The 14,348-nt window shown below is 40.5% G+C and overlaps 2 protein-coding genes across 3 annotated transcripts in view; both read right to left on the bottom strand.

Moving 5' to 3' along the window:
* Positions 1-4,616, bottom strand: part of kcnb1 (potassium voltage-gated channel, Shab-related subfamily, member 1) — a 37,825-nt gene extending 33,209 nt beyond the window's left edge. Inside the window, exons 1-2 of one of the 2 annotated variants that reach the window (XM_086292844.1) lie at positions 4,515-4,616; positions 1,568-2,222 (exon numbers count right to left, since the gene is read on the bottom strand). In XM_086292844.1, the coding sequence (XP_086148970.1) occupies positions 1,568-2,167 (600 nt within the window). In that variant the 5' untranslated portion in view covers positions 2,168-2,222; positions 4,515-4,616. The other variant, XM_086292843.1, reaches the window with a different exon arrangement.
* A 530-nt stretch (positions 4,617-5,146) lies between these two features.
* Positions 5,147-12,580, bottom strand: ptgis (prostaglandin I2 (prostacyclin) synthase). Its single transcript, XM_086292845.1, has 10 exons — positions 12,128-12,580; positions 11,592-11,715; positions 11,276-11,451; positions 11,031-11,177; positions 10,781-10,893; positions 10,489-10,670; positions 6,791-6,956; positions 6,299-6,480; positions 5,792-5,943; positions 5,147-5,426 (listed from the first exon to the last, which is right to left on the bottom strand). Exons 1-10 carry the CDS (start codon positions 12,196-12,198, stop codon positions 5,279-5,281), a joined length of 1,461 nt encoding a protein of 486 aa, XP_086148971.1. The 5' UTR covers positions 12,199-12,580; the 3' UTR covers positions 5,147-5,278.
* Positions 12,581-14,348: the final 1,768 nt, after the last annotated feature.

Below are 14,348 nucleotides of genomic sequence, written 5' to 3'. Positions count from 1 at the left end.
GCTGCTTGCTATGTCAAGTTTGCTCCTTTTTCTGTCTATCCCTACCCTCCACTATCAAGATATAATGATGCCAAGCCAGGAGGTGATGTGAATTAGCAGCTCAGTTAAATTCTTTTAACATGAATAATAGATATATATAGACATTGAGAGCTAGAGATTCGCCGAAACCACTTTGCATAAGCAATTTCCTGTGTTATTATTCAAAGTGAATCGCTGTACCCATCTTCGTCGAGCACTTCACAACAGTTTGTCGCTGATATTTTGATAAATTGCAGGTATCGGGGCGTGATAACGGAGACAAGAACTTATGGTCGACTCCGAGTGGTCATCTCCTTTTTGTAGGCTACAGCACTTTCTTAGCGCTAACCCAATAAGCATCGATTTTACATCTCTTTGATTCCTGTGAAGAAGACATTTCACTGACAGACTCACAGCACTCATCTCACTCTGTTTGTGGATTAGAGCTGACAGTTCTAACAAATCCTCGCTGCAAAGCATCAGCCGGCACAAATTGCTAATAGTTTCATTTCCATTTCCCATGCAATAATAGCTGCAAGACAAACAAGGCACGCTGCTCCCCTTAAAACTGAGCTGGAAAGAAACAGCCCCCCTCTTTGATCCTTCCAATCCAACTGAGAAGAGTGTGATCAAAGGTTGCTCATGTTTAACACTGCTGTGGTCTCCCAGGTTGCAGTTGCAGGTGTGGCTCTGTGAAAGACCTGCTGATGGCATAACATGCATTGACTAACGGTGCGGGTTAGGGTTATGGTTGAAAGAATTCCATGTCATTTCCAGCTTCTTGTTCATGTGCACAGAGCTAAAATTCAATATCTCAAACCTCTTAATCTCAAAATGATTTTTTTTTGGGGGGGGGGTCACAAAAAAGCAAGTGCTTTAGTTATTTTAATGTAGTTGCACTTTATATTACAGCTTGGTAACAGTGAGATAATAAGGTGGAAAAAAATTAAGTAATATTGTGGAAATAACAAGTTATTACCAACTGGTCCATTTGGTCCACTGGTCTGTTTGTTTGAAGGTCTGTTTTTGGTTTTGATGATAATGATGATGGCAATAATACAGCAACGGTCCTTTGTAACTGCAGCATTACAGGACACAAGGCTAATGAGCCCAATGTCACGTTTTAAAGATGTTTTATAGCGATAAATAAAGGCAGCCATTTATGTTGTTACCAAATTCGTCTTCCTGTTTTGTTCCCAGGTTTCAAATCACAATAACTGCAGACAACAGCACACAAATCCCATGTGAACAAATGGCATTGACAGGCTTTTTCTATGATTTCCAGCATTTACTCCATGTTCCAACTTTTGAACAATCAAAATGTAATGACTGATACATTTTGTGTAATCATAAGCTGTTTCCTCTCCGTGCAATGGCAGTAATCTAAGGTCACCTGGCTGTGCTGATATTTGGTACAGGAGCACTTCCTATTATTTGATTTTTCTTGAATAAACTGAAATTTCAAGCACAACACCGCAGGTATTTCTGCGACAGGGGTCAAAGTGAACATAACCATGATCAACTCACACCCAAAATCCCGTGGCATTACCTTTGCTGCAACAGATGAGCTGGGCTTCTCCAGGAGGTCCCAAAGTTTCTTTCTTTTTTCGGCACAGCAGGTGTTGTCAAATTCTTCTCCCTCTCTGTCTTTTAAGTTGTCTGCCTCCCTTTTGAGTTCTTCATTCATTTGCTCCTTTTTCTGGTGATATCTTGCTTGGCAACACGACTCCAGGTAGATCTCATCGATGCCCCAGTAGTCTAGTTCTTGACTAAATGAAAGGGCGCACATTTCCTCCATCATGTGCAGCTTACCCGTGCGGTAAAAGTTCAGAATAGATGTAAACGCCCCTGGATGCCGGTCGAAAAAGTACTCATTCTCCTCCAGACTGTAATCATCGCACACTTCCATCAGTGATTCGTGCGAGTTGCAATCTCTTAACTTTCCCAAACGCGTTCGTGGTAGCCTGTCTAACGTTCGCCACAAGACCTCATGCGGGAGCCCTCCAACGTTTAGCCTGACTCTGCGGAAACATGACTTGCTGCGAACGATGTCCACTGGTTCAGGTGGCAGCGATGATGTTGACCGAGAGCCGGCTTTATTTAACTCGGCCAAGGATTTCTCCATGATAACTTTAGGTAAAGAGAGCATGAGGACCGCTGAGGCTATGGACTACACTTGATTGTCTCTTCATTCATTATCGTATCTGAAGGAATCACAAAATAAAAACAAACCATTAGTGTTACAGAGCTTAATACAAATGTCAGAGGCCCATTGATTTCTGTTGTAACAGTCGTAACACCTTGCTGCTCTGGCTCTGGGATACATTACCCCAGAAAGGCAAACCTGACTATTGTTAAAATGATGATAAAAGTAAAACAAAATTATTTCACTCACATTAATTCTTCCATATTTCTTCTGAAAATGTCGTTCAACAATCATAAAATGCTTTCTTAACTGTTCACTGGTTGAACTGCTCATGCAAAAATACTGGAAATCAATAAAATTAAGTTATTTCTAATGATATTTCCCAATCAGTTACTGCTGTTCTTGTTGTCTTCAGCATTATTCTATTTTTTTTTTTAATTTCTTCCTAAAACCACAAGAATCTCTTGGTGAACAGATGGGGGTTATTAAGATGACTCATTCACATATAAACAAGGCAAAAAAAAAAAAAAAACAGAATCCCAGTGCTGCAATCATCTAAAACTGATACTGCAAAAAGCCTCATGTTCTAAAATCTTACAAAACACTTTTGACACTTCTAACAACAGGAACAGAAGAAAAACTGCCTCAGATGCTATAGATCAGATACATTTAGAATAAAGAAATGAAATCATCCTAATCTACCTAAAAAGCTGTTGTGACTTAAATGAATAAAACAGTCCAATCTTCTTTTTTAAAATTGTTTCCTCATCCAATAGTAGAAAAAAATGCTCAGAAAGATAAAAGGCTAAAGCCAGCACACACTGTCATGCATTTCTTTTGGGGGGTTAAAAGATATTTTGGGAAACTTTACCAAAATGCATCCATGCTGTTCTATCATCAATTTAAGCCAGTGTGGGGGAAAAATGCTGATGATAACAAGTTCCCAAAACTTTACACAACCTATTTGTGCTGACCAATTCTGAAGAGAGCTCTCCTCTGTGGTAACAGATGAAATATTTATCTTTATGACAACAACTATTTCTGCTGTGATGGCTTAGATGGCTGCACAAGGTGGCAAAAGAGGTCATCGTGCCCATTTTTTCTTACTATTAATATTATTATTATTATTTTGCCTCCACAGAGGTCGATCTGTGCCCGTATGACGCCCATGCAGTGCTGTGGGTGGGTGAGACGCAGAACACCACGCAGTGATGAATGTCGTACAAAGTGAGCGCTGTCCAGTCCAATGGTGCTGAAACACCAGGAAGCAAATGTTCACTCCCTGAATCACGGCGAGCTCCCTTGGGAGGGCAGGCTATCTGACAAGAAAATATAGCCTACGTTACATCCTCTTGTGACGAAGAGGCCAATATTTTTATGGACCATTTATGACAGTACACGTGGCACAAGCTTCACATTGAAACGTATATATTGAGCTTGTGTGTTGTGTGATGAGGGCACGGAAAAGTCCACAACACATCGGGCCTGCAGATGTGATCACTGTCTCACAAAGTTTGTAATCTTTCACAAGCACGAATAGGCCTGAGGACTAGTTTCAAAATGCGCATGCAAAAAAATTTTGAAAAAAAGAAAGAATGAAAAAACTGAACACAAAAGTCTACTGCTGAATTCAAAATGTAGATATTGTTATATCTGTGTTGTGGATGTTGCTGGAATAAATAAAACAATAACAATAATAATAATAATAAATATTCATTTGAAGCCGCCTCCACCCTCCTCCTGCTTTATCCAAGTCAAAGCTTCGACAAAACAGATTAAACAAACCACAAAACAAACATCAGCCCCACCTTTGTACACACTGGCAATCTGCGTAGCTACATTGGGAATGGTACTAGCCATCTAAAAGTGCAATGTAGTGAATGCAAATCTTCCATCTTTTCCCGTGTTTTTCAAAGGCTCCCTGCTCCATAATGGTGCAAGCTTAAACGCACAGTGTTCCCCCCCATGCAACTGGAAAGCTATTACAATTGATAGGTTGCACATTACACAAAGTCCAGAAATGGAAAATTAGCTCAAAAATACCTTCGTGAGTTGTCATCCTACACTGAATCAAACCAGCACGTACCGCCTTGTGAACAATCAATCCGCTGCCACAAACAAAAAGGAAGCAGTAGCATTTAAAAAAAATAAAAAAAATTGAGGCGCCGTTATTGGTTTACTATTGCCAGGGTCTAAACCAATCCATTTCCCCCTCCTCTGCCTCCGACATGGCAGAGATATCTTCTGCACGATCTACTGTCTACCCGCCGGTTTCCTGCTCCGCATCTTGCTTCCCTGATTCACCCTGAAGATCAACAAGTACGCCGACAAGCTCGTTCGGACAGACTACCTGTGTTCCCAGTCAGCTGTGTGAGGAGGCGCCGCATCTCTGTGAAGGTGGATCCATGGCAGCTCGGCGCTCTCTTTCACATCTGTTTAACTCTTTCACCACCGCCTCCTGCAAATCTATCATCAAAAACACACAGCTACGTGTACGTCAGACTATGATGTCTCCAGAAAAAGACGCGTAAATGTGCATGTGCACAAAAGCCTAGCATCTGAAAACACACCCGCAGCTCCCACCTGACTGGAGAGACACACTGTAGCTCTATTTATTACGTTATTAGGCACTAGTGATGCATCGTTGTATGGTGTGTGACTGATGTGATCACTTCTAGATTGATCAGTTTCACTAGTCTGCTTTGCAGTCCACCATAACCTGTGGGGAGCGGGCGGGGGTCAGGCCTCCAATGAAGAGTGTGGTGAAATATTTTATATTACACGGCACTACAGTGCAAGCATTTAAATAATTTCAAAGCTGATATCAATCCTGACCCATTACAAAATCAATATAATCGAGCTGTTGCACTGATCTTTAATGTTGCATCTTCTGTATTTGCATTTCCTTTAGAAAATAACTTCTGAACACAGATAAGAAATCGGAGTCATTAAAAATGAGACAAAATCAGCTGGTTAGTGTTTCCTTTAGTTTTTTATTAACATACAAAATTACAAAATTCAAAAAGTTAAATAGGATTTAAGGTGGACTGATCAAATATAAGATACAATAAATAATATTACAGTATGTCAGTAAGTAGTTTGTACAGTAAGGTGCTATGTTCTCTTCAGTCTGTATCGGACCTGCAGGTCTCCGTCTGGCTGGAGCATCCCAAACCCATAACGACTGGGATTAACAGGAGGCAGTTTAGCCTCAGGGTCACACGGCTCCAGATCAAGATGGGTCAAGGCCAAAAAGACAAATCTAAAGAAAAAAGAGGTAAAAACTGTTTACATCTTTTCACACATATTAGTGCACCTGAGGCTGTTTTAACATTTGTACAGGACGTCTGACATTGGCTGTTACGAGTGACTGTTCTCTAATATCCTTCACCTCTGTCATACAGGTCCGTACAGAGAATAAGCAATGGCTGTATAACAGCTTCTTACTTTATGATTGAGAACATAAAAGCAGGACTGAAATGATAAAAAGGGGGGATATTATGTGAAGATGGCCAGAACGAGTAATCAGGTTGAAATTGCATGGAACTCTTTGATGATGAAAGTATTATTTATTTTTCAACTTCAGATAAATAATGGAAATATGTTACAAATGATTTTAACACTCACTGTTTAATAGTTGAAATAGCAAACTCTTTCCCAACGCAGCTGTTTTCCCCTGCACCCCAAGGCATGCTGCAATACTTCAGCTTTTTTCCATCCTTGTAGAATTCATCCTTCACTGTCATATCATCATTTAGGAAGCGGTCGTACTTGAAAGTCTGTCAAGAGCAAAACATGTGGGCTTCGTTAGCTGTGTGTGTTATGATATCATGAAAACAAGCTTGACTTTTTGGCTATAAAATAACATTTCACCTCTAATGAATTAAGACAAATAATAAGAATGAACATTAATAAATAACCAAGCCCTAGTCCTTGACAAAGAATTTGTAGGCATTTACCAGCTTATGCCAGGGGAAGTATTATGCCTGTGTTTTAAATCACAGTGTTTAATCATGCCACCTCGAGGCCGGCTTATTTGCCATAATATAATTAGTATAGAGGGGCCCATGTTGGTGCTGTTAATGCATATATCCTATTCTAGATTAATGCACTTCATATGTACACACTAAATACCTGTGGCTCTTGGTGTATCTGTGGGTCCATTTGAGGGCTGAGGAAAGGGAACAGACACACTCTGTCCCCTCGTCTGAGGTGGTACCTCTTTCCATTGGCCATGTCCAGGATCTTATCCTGCACCACCTCTCTTCTGATCATTACTGCAGCAGTGAGCCGTAGGGTCTCACTCAAAATGCTATCTGTAGAATTGAAAGGACAGCAGAGTGGATGATGTCAGAGGGGTGTCAGTGTGAGTTAAGTCAGCGGTGCCCTCAGGCGTAATTTGGCGACGAACAAACATTGCACAGATACGATTATATGAAAAAGGCAATCAACATTTAATTGGTTCAAAGTTCAAACTGCCATGGCTGCTGTCACTGTTTCAATACACTGCAGTTATTTCTAACAGCTCAAAATGAGCTTTTGTTTCCATCCCACTGGAGCAATTAAACCCCAAGGTAGAAGGGCTCAAGTGAATAACAGAAAAGGCTGCTAGCAGCTGTTACGTACCAAATACAGGTGTGCTGTGCGCTTCCAGCGGGTTGTTCTGGGGCTGCTGAAAGGAAGTATCCCGCCGAGTGGAAAGGCCTCTGATCTCTGACTTAACAGCCTCCATGGCCTCTGGGTGAGTGAGCAGGAAGCCAAGGAGCCAAAAGGCAGCAGGTCCAGCATTACACTGAAACAAACATTGCACGCACACAAACCTTTACACGAGTTTCAGATGAAAAAAAACAACAGAATTCATTTTGTACGTATAAAGCTAATATATACCTAAAATAGAGATACTTCTGATGATGGCTATTATTTGCTTTCCTCTAATTTCTCTGTACTGCTGCTGTGTGAATATGACTGATGTGAGGAGAAGCCAATAAGTCACCCCATGCTTTGTAGGCACCTCTGTCAACCACTGTGGGAGACACCTGAGCCTGTCAGACAGTAATTGCTGTGGGTTAGGGGAGCTGTTCTTACTGCTGCTCATCTCAGGTCAACTTTCCATTGACAGGCAGGGCAAATGAGCAAAAGTGACTAGAAGTACATCACACTGTCTTTCTGCCCTCTTAGATCTTCAGATCACCTTATATAATGCCTCAGGTTGTAATATGAGTCTATCCCAACAGCTGCAGATTCTTAGAGGAAAAATACCTGTCATTTTGGGAATTATAACTGAAGAGAGAGAAGAAAAAAAACATTTCCATTTGCACACAAAGCAGGTATAACAGTGCAGTTTTTAAATGGAAATTTGCATTAAAGGTTATAGAAGGTCATTTTAGTTATATAGCTATTCCCATTAATCTATCCATCAATCTTTTCAACCACTTATCCCACTTATAGGGTTGCAAGGGAATTCAAGCAGACCCCAGCTAACATAGAGGAAAAGGCAGAAAACGAATATACAAAATCAACATGATTTGGACTATAGGAAGAAACTGAAATCCAGAGAAAACTACTGGAGACAAACTTCACACAGGAAGGCCCAACAACCCAGGAAATTCCAACTAGGAGCCTTCTAACTGTGAGGTAATAGTGCTCACCAGCACGACCCCCATACCACTCATTTCCCAACTATTCACGGTCCAAAATGCTTTGCTGGCCAGCTATTGGCTTTGACTATATGACTAAATGTGAAAGCGGTGTTGAATAACCTGCAGCATTAAAACCACAGTTGCTATAATGTTTAGGCCCAACTTGTGCAGCAAAAATAGGTCTGACCCATGCCAGGTTATAAACACTGGACCTTGAGGTATGTTTTACGGATGTTGGTGGGGAGGTGAGGTTGCCATTGATTCAATTCAATTCAATTCAATTTTATTTATATAGCGCCAAATCACAACAAAAGTCGCCTCAAGGCGCTTCATAGATACAGAGAAAAACCCAACAATCATATGACTCCCTATGAGCAAGCACTTTGGCGACAATGGGAAGGAAAAACTCCCTTTTAACAGGAAGAAACCTCCGGCAGAACCAGGCTCAGGGAGGGGCGGGGCCATCTGCTGCGACCGATCAGGTTTGTTCACTGCAGCCCATAAATGCGTGATCACGTTAGGATCTGGCAAATTTCATTCAGCTTCTTGGGTTCTTTGTCATGTTCCTGTTAGGATGCCTGGGTCGTTGACCCAGGGTTTTTGAGTGTATGATATTATTCATATTTTCTAGTTTTTTGGTTTCTTTGAGTTCTGTCTCATGGTTTATGTCTCTGTCTTCTTTAGTTGCTCTGTCTCCCCTATCACCTGCATCCCCTTGTCTAGTTCGCGTCTATGTGTATCCTTAGTTCCTATATCCCCGTGTCCACTCAGTGTTTGTGTCTGCCCTGGTCCCACGTCTCTGTTCCCTCTGTAGTGCCTACATGTGAGGCTGTGTCTTTGTTCAGTCTGTGTTATGTGTTTCCTGTTTTACTTTGAAGGTCTCTGTCTTTTCTCAGTGTGTTCAGTTTACGCTTCTTTGGTCTCGTCAGTTCTGATTTGTCCCAGCTGTGTTTCCCTCCTGTTACTCATTCCCTGATTGCTCCCTCTGTGTATTTAAGCCCTGTGTTTCTCTGTGTCCGTGTCGCGATCTACCGTTTATTTTGCTGTGTGTTTTGTCTGTCCACCGGTGTAAGTTTATTTTGAGTTTTTCAAGTTATGTCATGTTGCGTTCAGAATTAAAGCCTTTTTTGAGTTCACGTCTGTCTCCGGAGTCTGCACCTTGGGTCCTATTCCTGCCTGCACACAGCCACGCCTAACAGTTCCGTCACCTATTCATGCCCAATTTTTCACTACTGCTGCATTCAATGTCCTGGCAGAAGAAGGTAGTGACTGACTGGGAGTGTTGATAGGGTGTGCTTGTTCAGCATCAGTGTTTGTGTGCACTGTATGTGATAAAGACATGATCCAAGGTTTCCCAGCAGAACATTTCGATGTGATGAGAAGCTGGACGTTATTCCCTTCGCTTGTCAATGGTCTTAATGTTGCGGCTGATCGGTGTATGTTTCAGTCAATAATATTGATTCCTTGCAAATGGAAAAAGAACAGCAACCTCCAGCTTGTGCAAGACTCATGACGATGTAGGCGACTTCAGTGAAATCCTAGCATTTACACTTTACACTGAAAAAAAAAAAAAAACCCATCAATCTGCCTGTAACACATGTATAAGCTTCACTCTGGCACCTCTCGCCAGTCTCACATTTAATCCTTCTATTCACTGCAGTGGTGCTCCAGTTTCCATTCAAGACAGAGACTGTGTGCTCGAATATCCCAGCAGACATGATAATGCAGAAATATACGTGGGGACTGGCGGGCTTTCCCAAACATGCACAGCAGGTGTGAGAGCCTGCAGTGTGGATAGGTTCATCATTGTTAGAATTACATACATCTGTGTTTAAGGGTGAACAAAGCTTTTTCCAGGGAGAATAACAGGTTAACGATGATGTAAAACTATTAGAGCTAAAATGTAGCATAGAGCAACAGCAGAAACAAAGACCAAATACAGCTCACTATCCCCCCCACCTGGCAGCATGAGTAGTGACCTCATTGCTCCACCACTGAGACCTGTCTGAACTAGTGAAAAACCTTAAATCCCACAGTCACACCTGTGTAAATATTGCTAACAATGGAAACACTTTATATTAAAGCCCAATAAAACAAAATTAATAATATTTCAGCAAGGTTTCATGGAAGATACTGGTGTTACTGGATAGTGTAAAAGAGAGTTCTGCACTAGAGGAAGTATCCATGGGAGTATCAATGTGAGTCTTTTTAAAATGCTTTTCATCCATGCACACCGGTTAAACAACATTATCAGAGGAATTGGACTCTAGCCATAAAAACAAAAGAAAAAAACAAAAACAAAAGACTGACAGCACAACTGCCTGGTATGATGCCTGAAACTGTCAGAAAAAGAGGAAGCAACTTCAACTGACTAACACTGTTTTCATTCTCAGTGTTTGCATGTGTAATTCTTCACACTCAAGGAATACAGAGTGACGTGGAAAACTGATTCATGGGAACTCCAGTTCAAGTTACATGTTGAAGCAGGTAGCTCTGAGTGACTTAGCCACGGGGAATCTAGCATCTATGATTTCATGTTGGCAAGCTGAACACTGTTGTGTGAAATGGTATTCAAGCAATGGGTGCGGAGGAGTTTTTATGCATTGATGCCACTGTAAGGAATTTGTGGATGTTTATGGTTTGTGTGTGAACGGGAAACAATACAGACAATTAAACCGTTCTTACCTGTGTGGTCCACAACTGTAACAGCAGTGCTTTTTTCTGCATATCTGCATTTATCCCCTCCTGTTGTAGGAAGTCACAGTAACTTTGTTGCCAGGTGCTTGACTCTGACCCTCCCCTCAGCCCGCACGGGGAAAGCAGTTCCCACAGTCGCTCCTGCGAGTGGCTAACTGTTCTGCGTTCTTCTGTAATGAAACCATCAGACATTTGCATTATGGTGCTGCGCAGATGCAAGTTTAGTTTATATGTCCATCGAACATCTGTTTTATTTTTGTTAAGCTGCAGTGCAACTTACCGCGCCTGAGTGAGCCACGAGCCAGTTTGGTGAGAAGATTGTCAAATTTGCGGAACTCTTGGTAAGCAACAGCCGCGTTGTCTGTCCTCTCAAAGAATGTAAGATATCCAGCCCTGATAACAACAACAAAAACGGTAAAAACTCTCTTTTTGCTTGTCACAGGTAAAAGCATAAGAATACCACCATGTTTATCATGTTCTTTTTTAAAATGTTAGAGTATTTTTTGCTAGGTTAAAATATTATGCCTTACCTAAAAAGAAGACTATAGCAGAGGTCAAAAAGTCCTTCTTGTTTCCACTCTGAAGGGGCGGACCCATTGTGGCAATGCAGGAGCAGGGTCTGAAGGTGAGTGTTCATGGAGCTGCTGAGCTTGGGAAGGCTGCAACCTTGAAAATGCCTAAGAAATGCAAATTAAAGATAGCATTAAGATTTGCAACACTGATTTCAGTCATATAATTTTGTTGCTTATAAAATCGATAAAGACATATTTATTACTGTTCCATCCATTTCCTCTCCAAGGTAGGCTCGATGTTTGTCGGCTGCAGACTGAACACTTTTTGTATGACCTGGCTTCTGATCCGGGTAAAGTCAAAGGAATCTCTGTCATTCAGCACACTATCAAATGAGTGTGGGTCCAACAGCACTGTCACACGGAGACCGGCAACACGCACCTGTGAGGACAGATTGTTAGTTTGCTCACCTCACCTATCCCCGAAATGTTCAGTATAATATTTTTTACGATTAAAAAATAAACTGCATTCAAGCTTTTGGATTCAAAGAGTAAGTATTAAATTAATTAATCAGAACTTACTGTGAATATATCTCCATGTTTTTCTTTCATCCGGGCCAAAAACTTTGCGGCATCTTTCCCAAACTCAATGGCATGTCCCAGCCATGGAATCCAACCTTCGTCCAGAGGAGGCTCATTTCTCCGCCTGTCATACACGGAAATTCATATCGCAAAAGCATTAGCGTTTGCTTCCTTTCACTTTACATGAATCTGACACAACAGGTTTGCATTCGCATTAAGCAATGCCAAAAGGAGGATTTCTTTAGTTAAAAAGGCAATTGGCAAGTCGTCTTCAGTATAAATCACACTATATTTTGCCGTTAAAAGCAACCCCAAATGCTAAATATTCAATTAGTGATACAGCGTTAAAGTAGTGATCTAATATCAACTACTTTCCCTTCATTTTAATGAATTTTGATTAGGATTAAATGCGCCAAACAAAATAAATAAGTAATCGGTAAAGCTATAACATTTGCAAAATATGCATTTACACAGTAAACAAGCCTTAGTACTAATTTATTATCTGCAAAATCAACATGCTGTAACACTTATCTTACCTTCTGCGAGTGGAGAAACGGAGAACTAGTATAAGCACTCCAGCAATGACTGACAATAGTGTCCACCACATGGTTCTGTAAAGTCTGGCACTCGAGCTGCTCCGTGAACAATGCAGTCCATAGCCCCTGGCGTCTCGCTTATATGTTTAAGCTCGGCTTAACTGTAATTACCACTTTTTAGGAAGGCGTGGAAAAGGTGTGGCCAGTGACAAACAGTTTTGCGCAATGGCCTACCTCACAATAAGCGGTGTCAGACACTGCAAAAACCACACATCACCGACTCCACACAGACAGAAATGATTTAGCCTGACAATTAACCATGTTTACTCTGAGCACCTCGGCTCAAATGTAGTTACACCTCGCAGAGACTGCAGCGTGACAGTGTCGCTTTCAAAGAAAAGCAGCTTGTCCGTACATTTCGAAGCCGTGGCATCACCGAGAAAAAGCAGGTCGTGGTTCAAAGGAAGCATACTTTAAAGAGGATGTCATAAAGTTAAGGTCAGCAACGACATAGTTCAGTTTCCCTTTGGTATTGAGAAACGTTTATTTTTAGCGTCCTTTAGATGACTTATGAAGAGTCATAGAAACATGTGGTTTTTGTTGATGACGTGTTTGTGTACCGAAACTAATTATTGATGACCTGTTTTGGAGTTAGATGGCTCAGGTATGTTTTTTCTTCTTTTTTCTTTTCTCGGTGACATCATGTTATTATCATTTTACTACTAAATGACAAATTAAATAAAAATAAAATCAGCAAGAAACACGACATTTTTGAACTGGTGAACCTAATTAATTATGAAGAAATTATGGCACTGGTAGCTGGTAATTTGTTGCTTGCTTATTAAACTGTTTACCAGCAGAGGGAGTCATAGCTTTACCGTTCCTCAGTAGCATTGTGCGCGTCCTTCTCATACAGGGGAGGAGAATCAACACAAAGCTTCAGTTCCTGTTGGCAAACATTTAAGTATAATGTCCACGAATGAGCAGATCTGAATCACTGTGAATTAAGCTATGAAAACAAATATGCATTCGTGTTGCTTGCCTTTCAGAAACATGTATGAACGAAATGTATCAAGGTTTCCATAATGACCTCAGCAGAATACCTTATCATACACCAAAATAAAGTTATGTTCAACAAAATGTATTAAGGGAAACAAAAAAAACAAAACAAAAAAACAAACAACAAAATACTCTTGTCCATGTAAAAAGGTCTAACTATTACAACTTGATTAAAACCCACAGTGGGCATACACTTGCCATTGGATTCTTAATGCTGTGATGCAATGTAATAACTAAAGTGATAACAAGAAAACACTAATATTTTACAAATCTGTCAAAACCACATTTAAAACAAACAAAAACAAAAATAGTGAATTCACTGAATTGAATTCAACTTTTTGTTTTTCCCCAAATTTGAGCAAATCTCATGTATTGTTTAGCCACTAAAAATGTTTTTTTCTGTTCAGGAGTGCAGGTAAACAAGTGTAGTTTGACAATCTAATAAAAAAAATAATGTGGAAATTCATTTATAAAAACAAACATTATAGCTGAGCGTTAAAATAGTCATTTTAGTTAAAGAGCTTCCACATACTGGTGGATTAGCTATTATAGAAACATAAAACATGATTTTGGTAATACCAAAGTACCAGAGCTGTAATGACCAATACTATGAACTGCTTTGGGGGATGATTGGGGAAACTTTAGCCTTAATTAAGCATTAATCATATAAAGATTTAAGTTAGGCATCTTTATTAGCTTCCTGAAGGACCCTAATCTTTCCTTGGTGGAGACCTGGATGATTATTTTGCCCATAAAGACCTGGATGTCATTAAAGTTTCCTTAGCAAAGTTACACACAAGTTTTTCCACATTATTTTCAAACCCACCCAACTTTTAACAGGTACACAGTTAGTTGGTGAGTAACTTTTCCACAGAAAAAATTAGAAATTGCGATTGTTAAGATTGCATGATAGGGACTGCAGATTTCTCAGGGGCTTTCCACCAAGAGCTCGCTGAGAGATTTCCCCCAAAATTTAGGGCAAAGGAAGATGGGGATCTCTTGTCACATACCAAAATGCAATTTTTTCACAGGCTCGATTATCCCTGTCCTACACACCACTTTACATTGCTCTGAGACAAAAACACATTTTGGGAGAACTAAAGATGAAAGACGTTGCACACATTTGCACTTGAGATCATACAGGAAGTCATTTGACAGAAGG

Source organism: Aulonocara sp. 'chitande type north' Nkhata Bay, linkage group LG5, assembly GCF_057382095.1.
Source record: "Aulonocara sp. 'chitande type north' Nkhata Bay isolate Kocher_YH1m ecotype deep benthic linkage group LG5, A_spYH_male_GT1.1, whole genome shotgun sequence".
NCBI lineage: Eukaryota > Metazoa > Chordata > Actinopteri > Cichliformes > Cichlidae > Aulonocara > Aulonocara sp. 'chitande type north' Nkhata Bay.
This window is presented reverse-complemented; position numbering and strand designations above follow the sequence as displayed.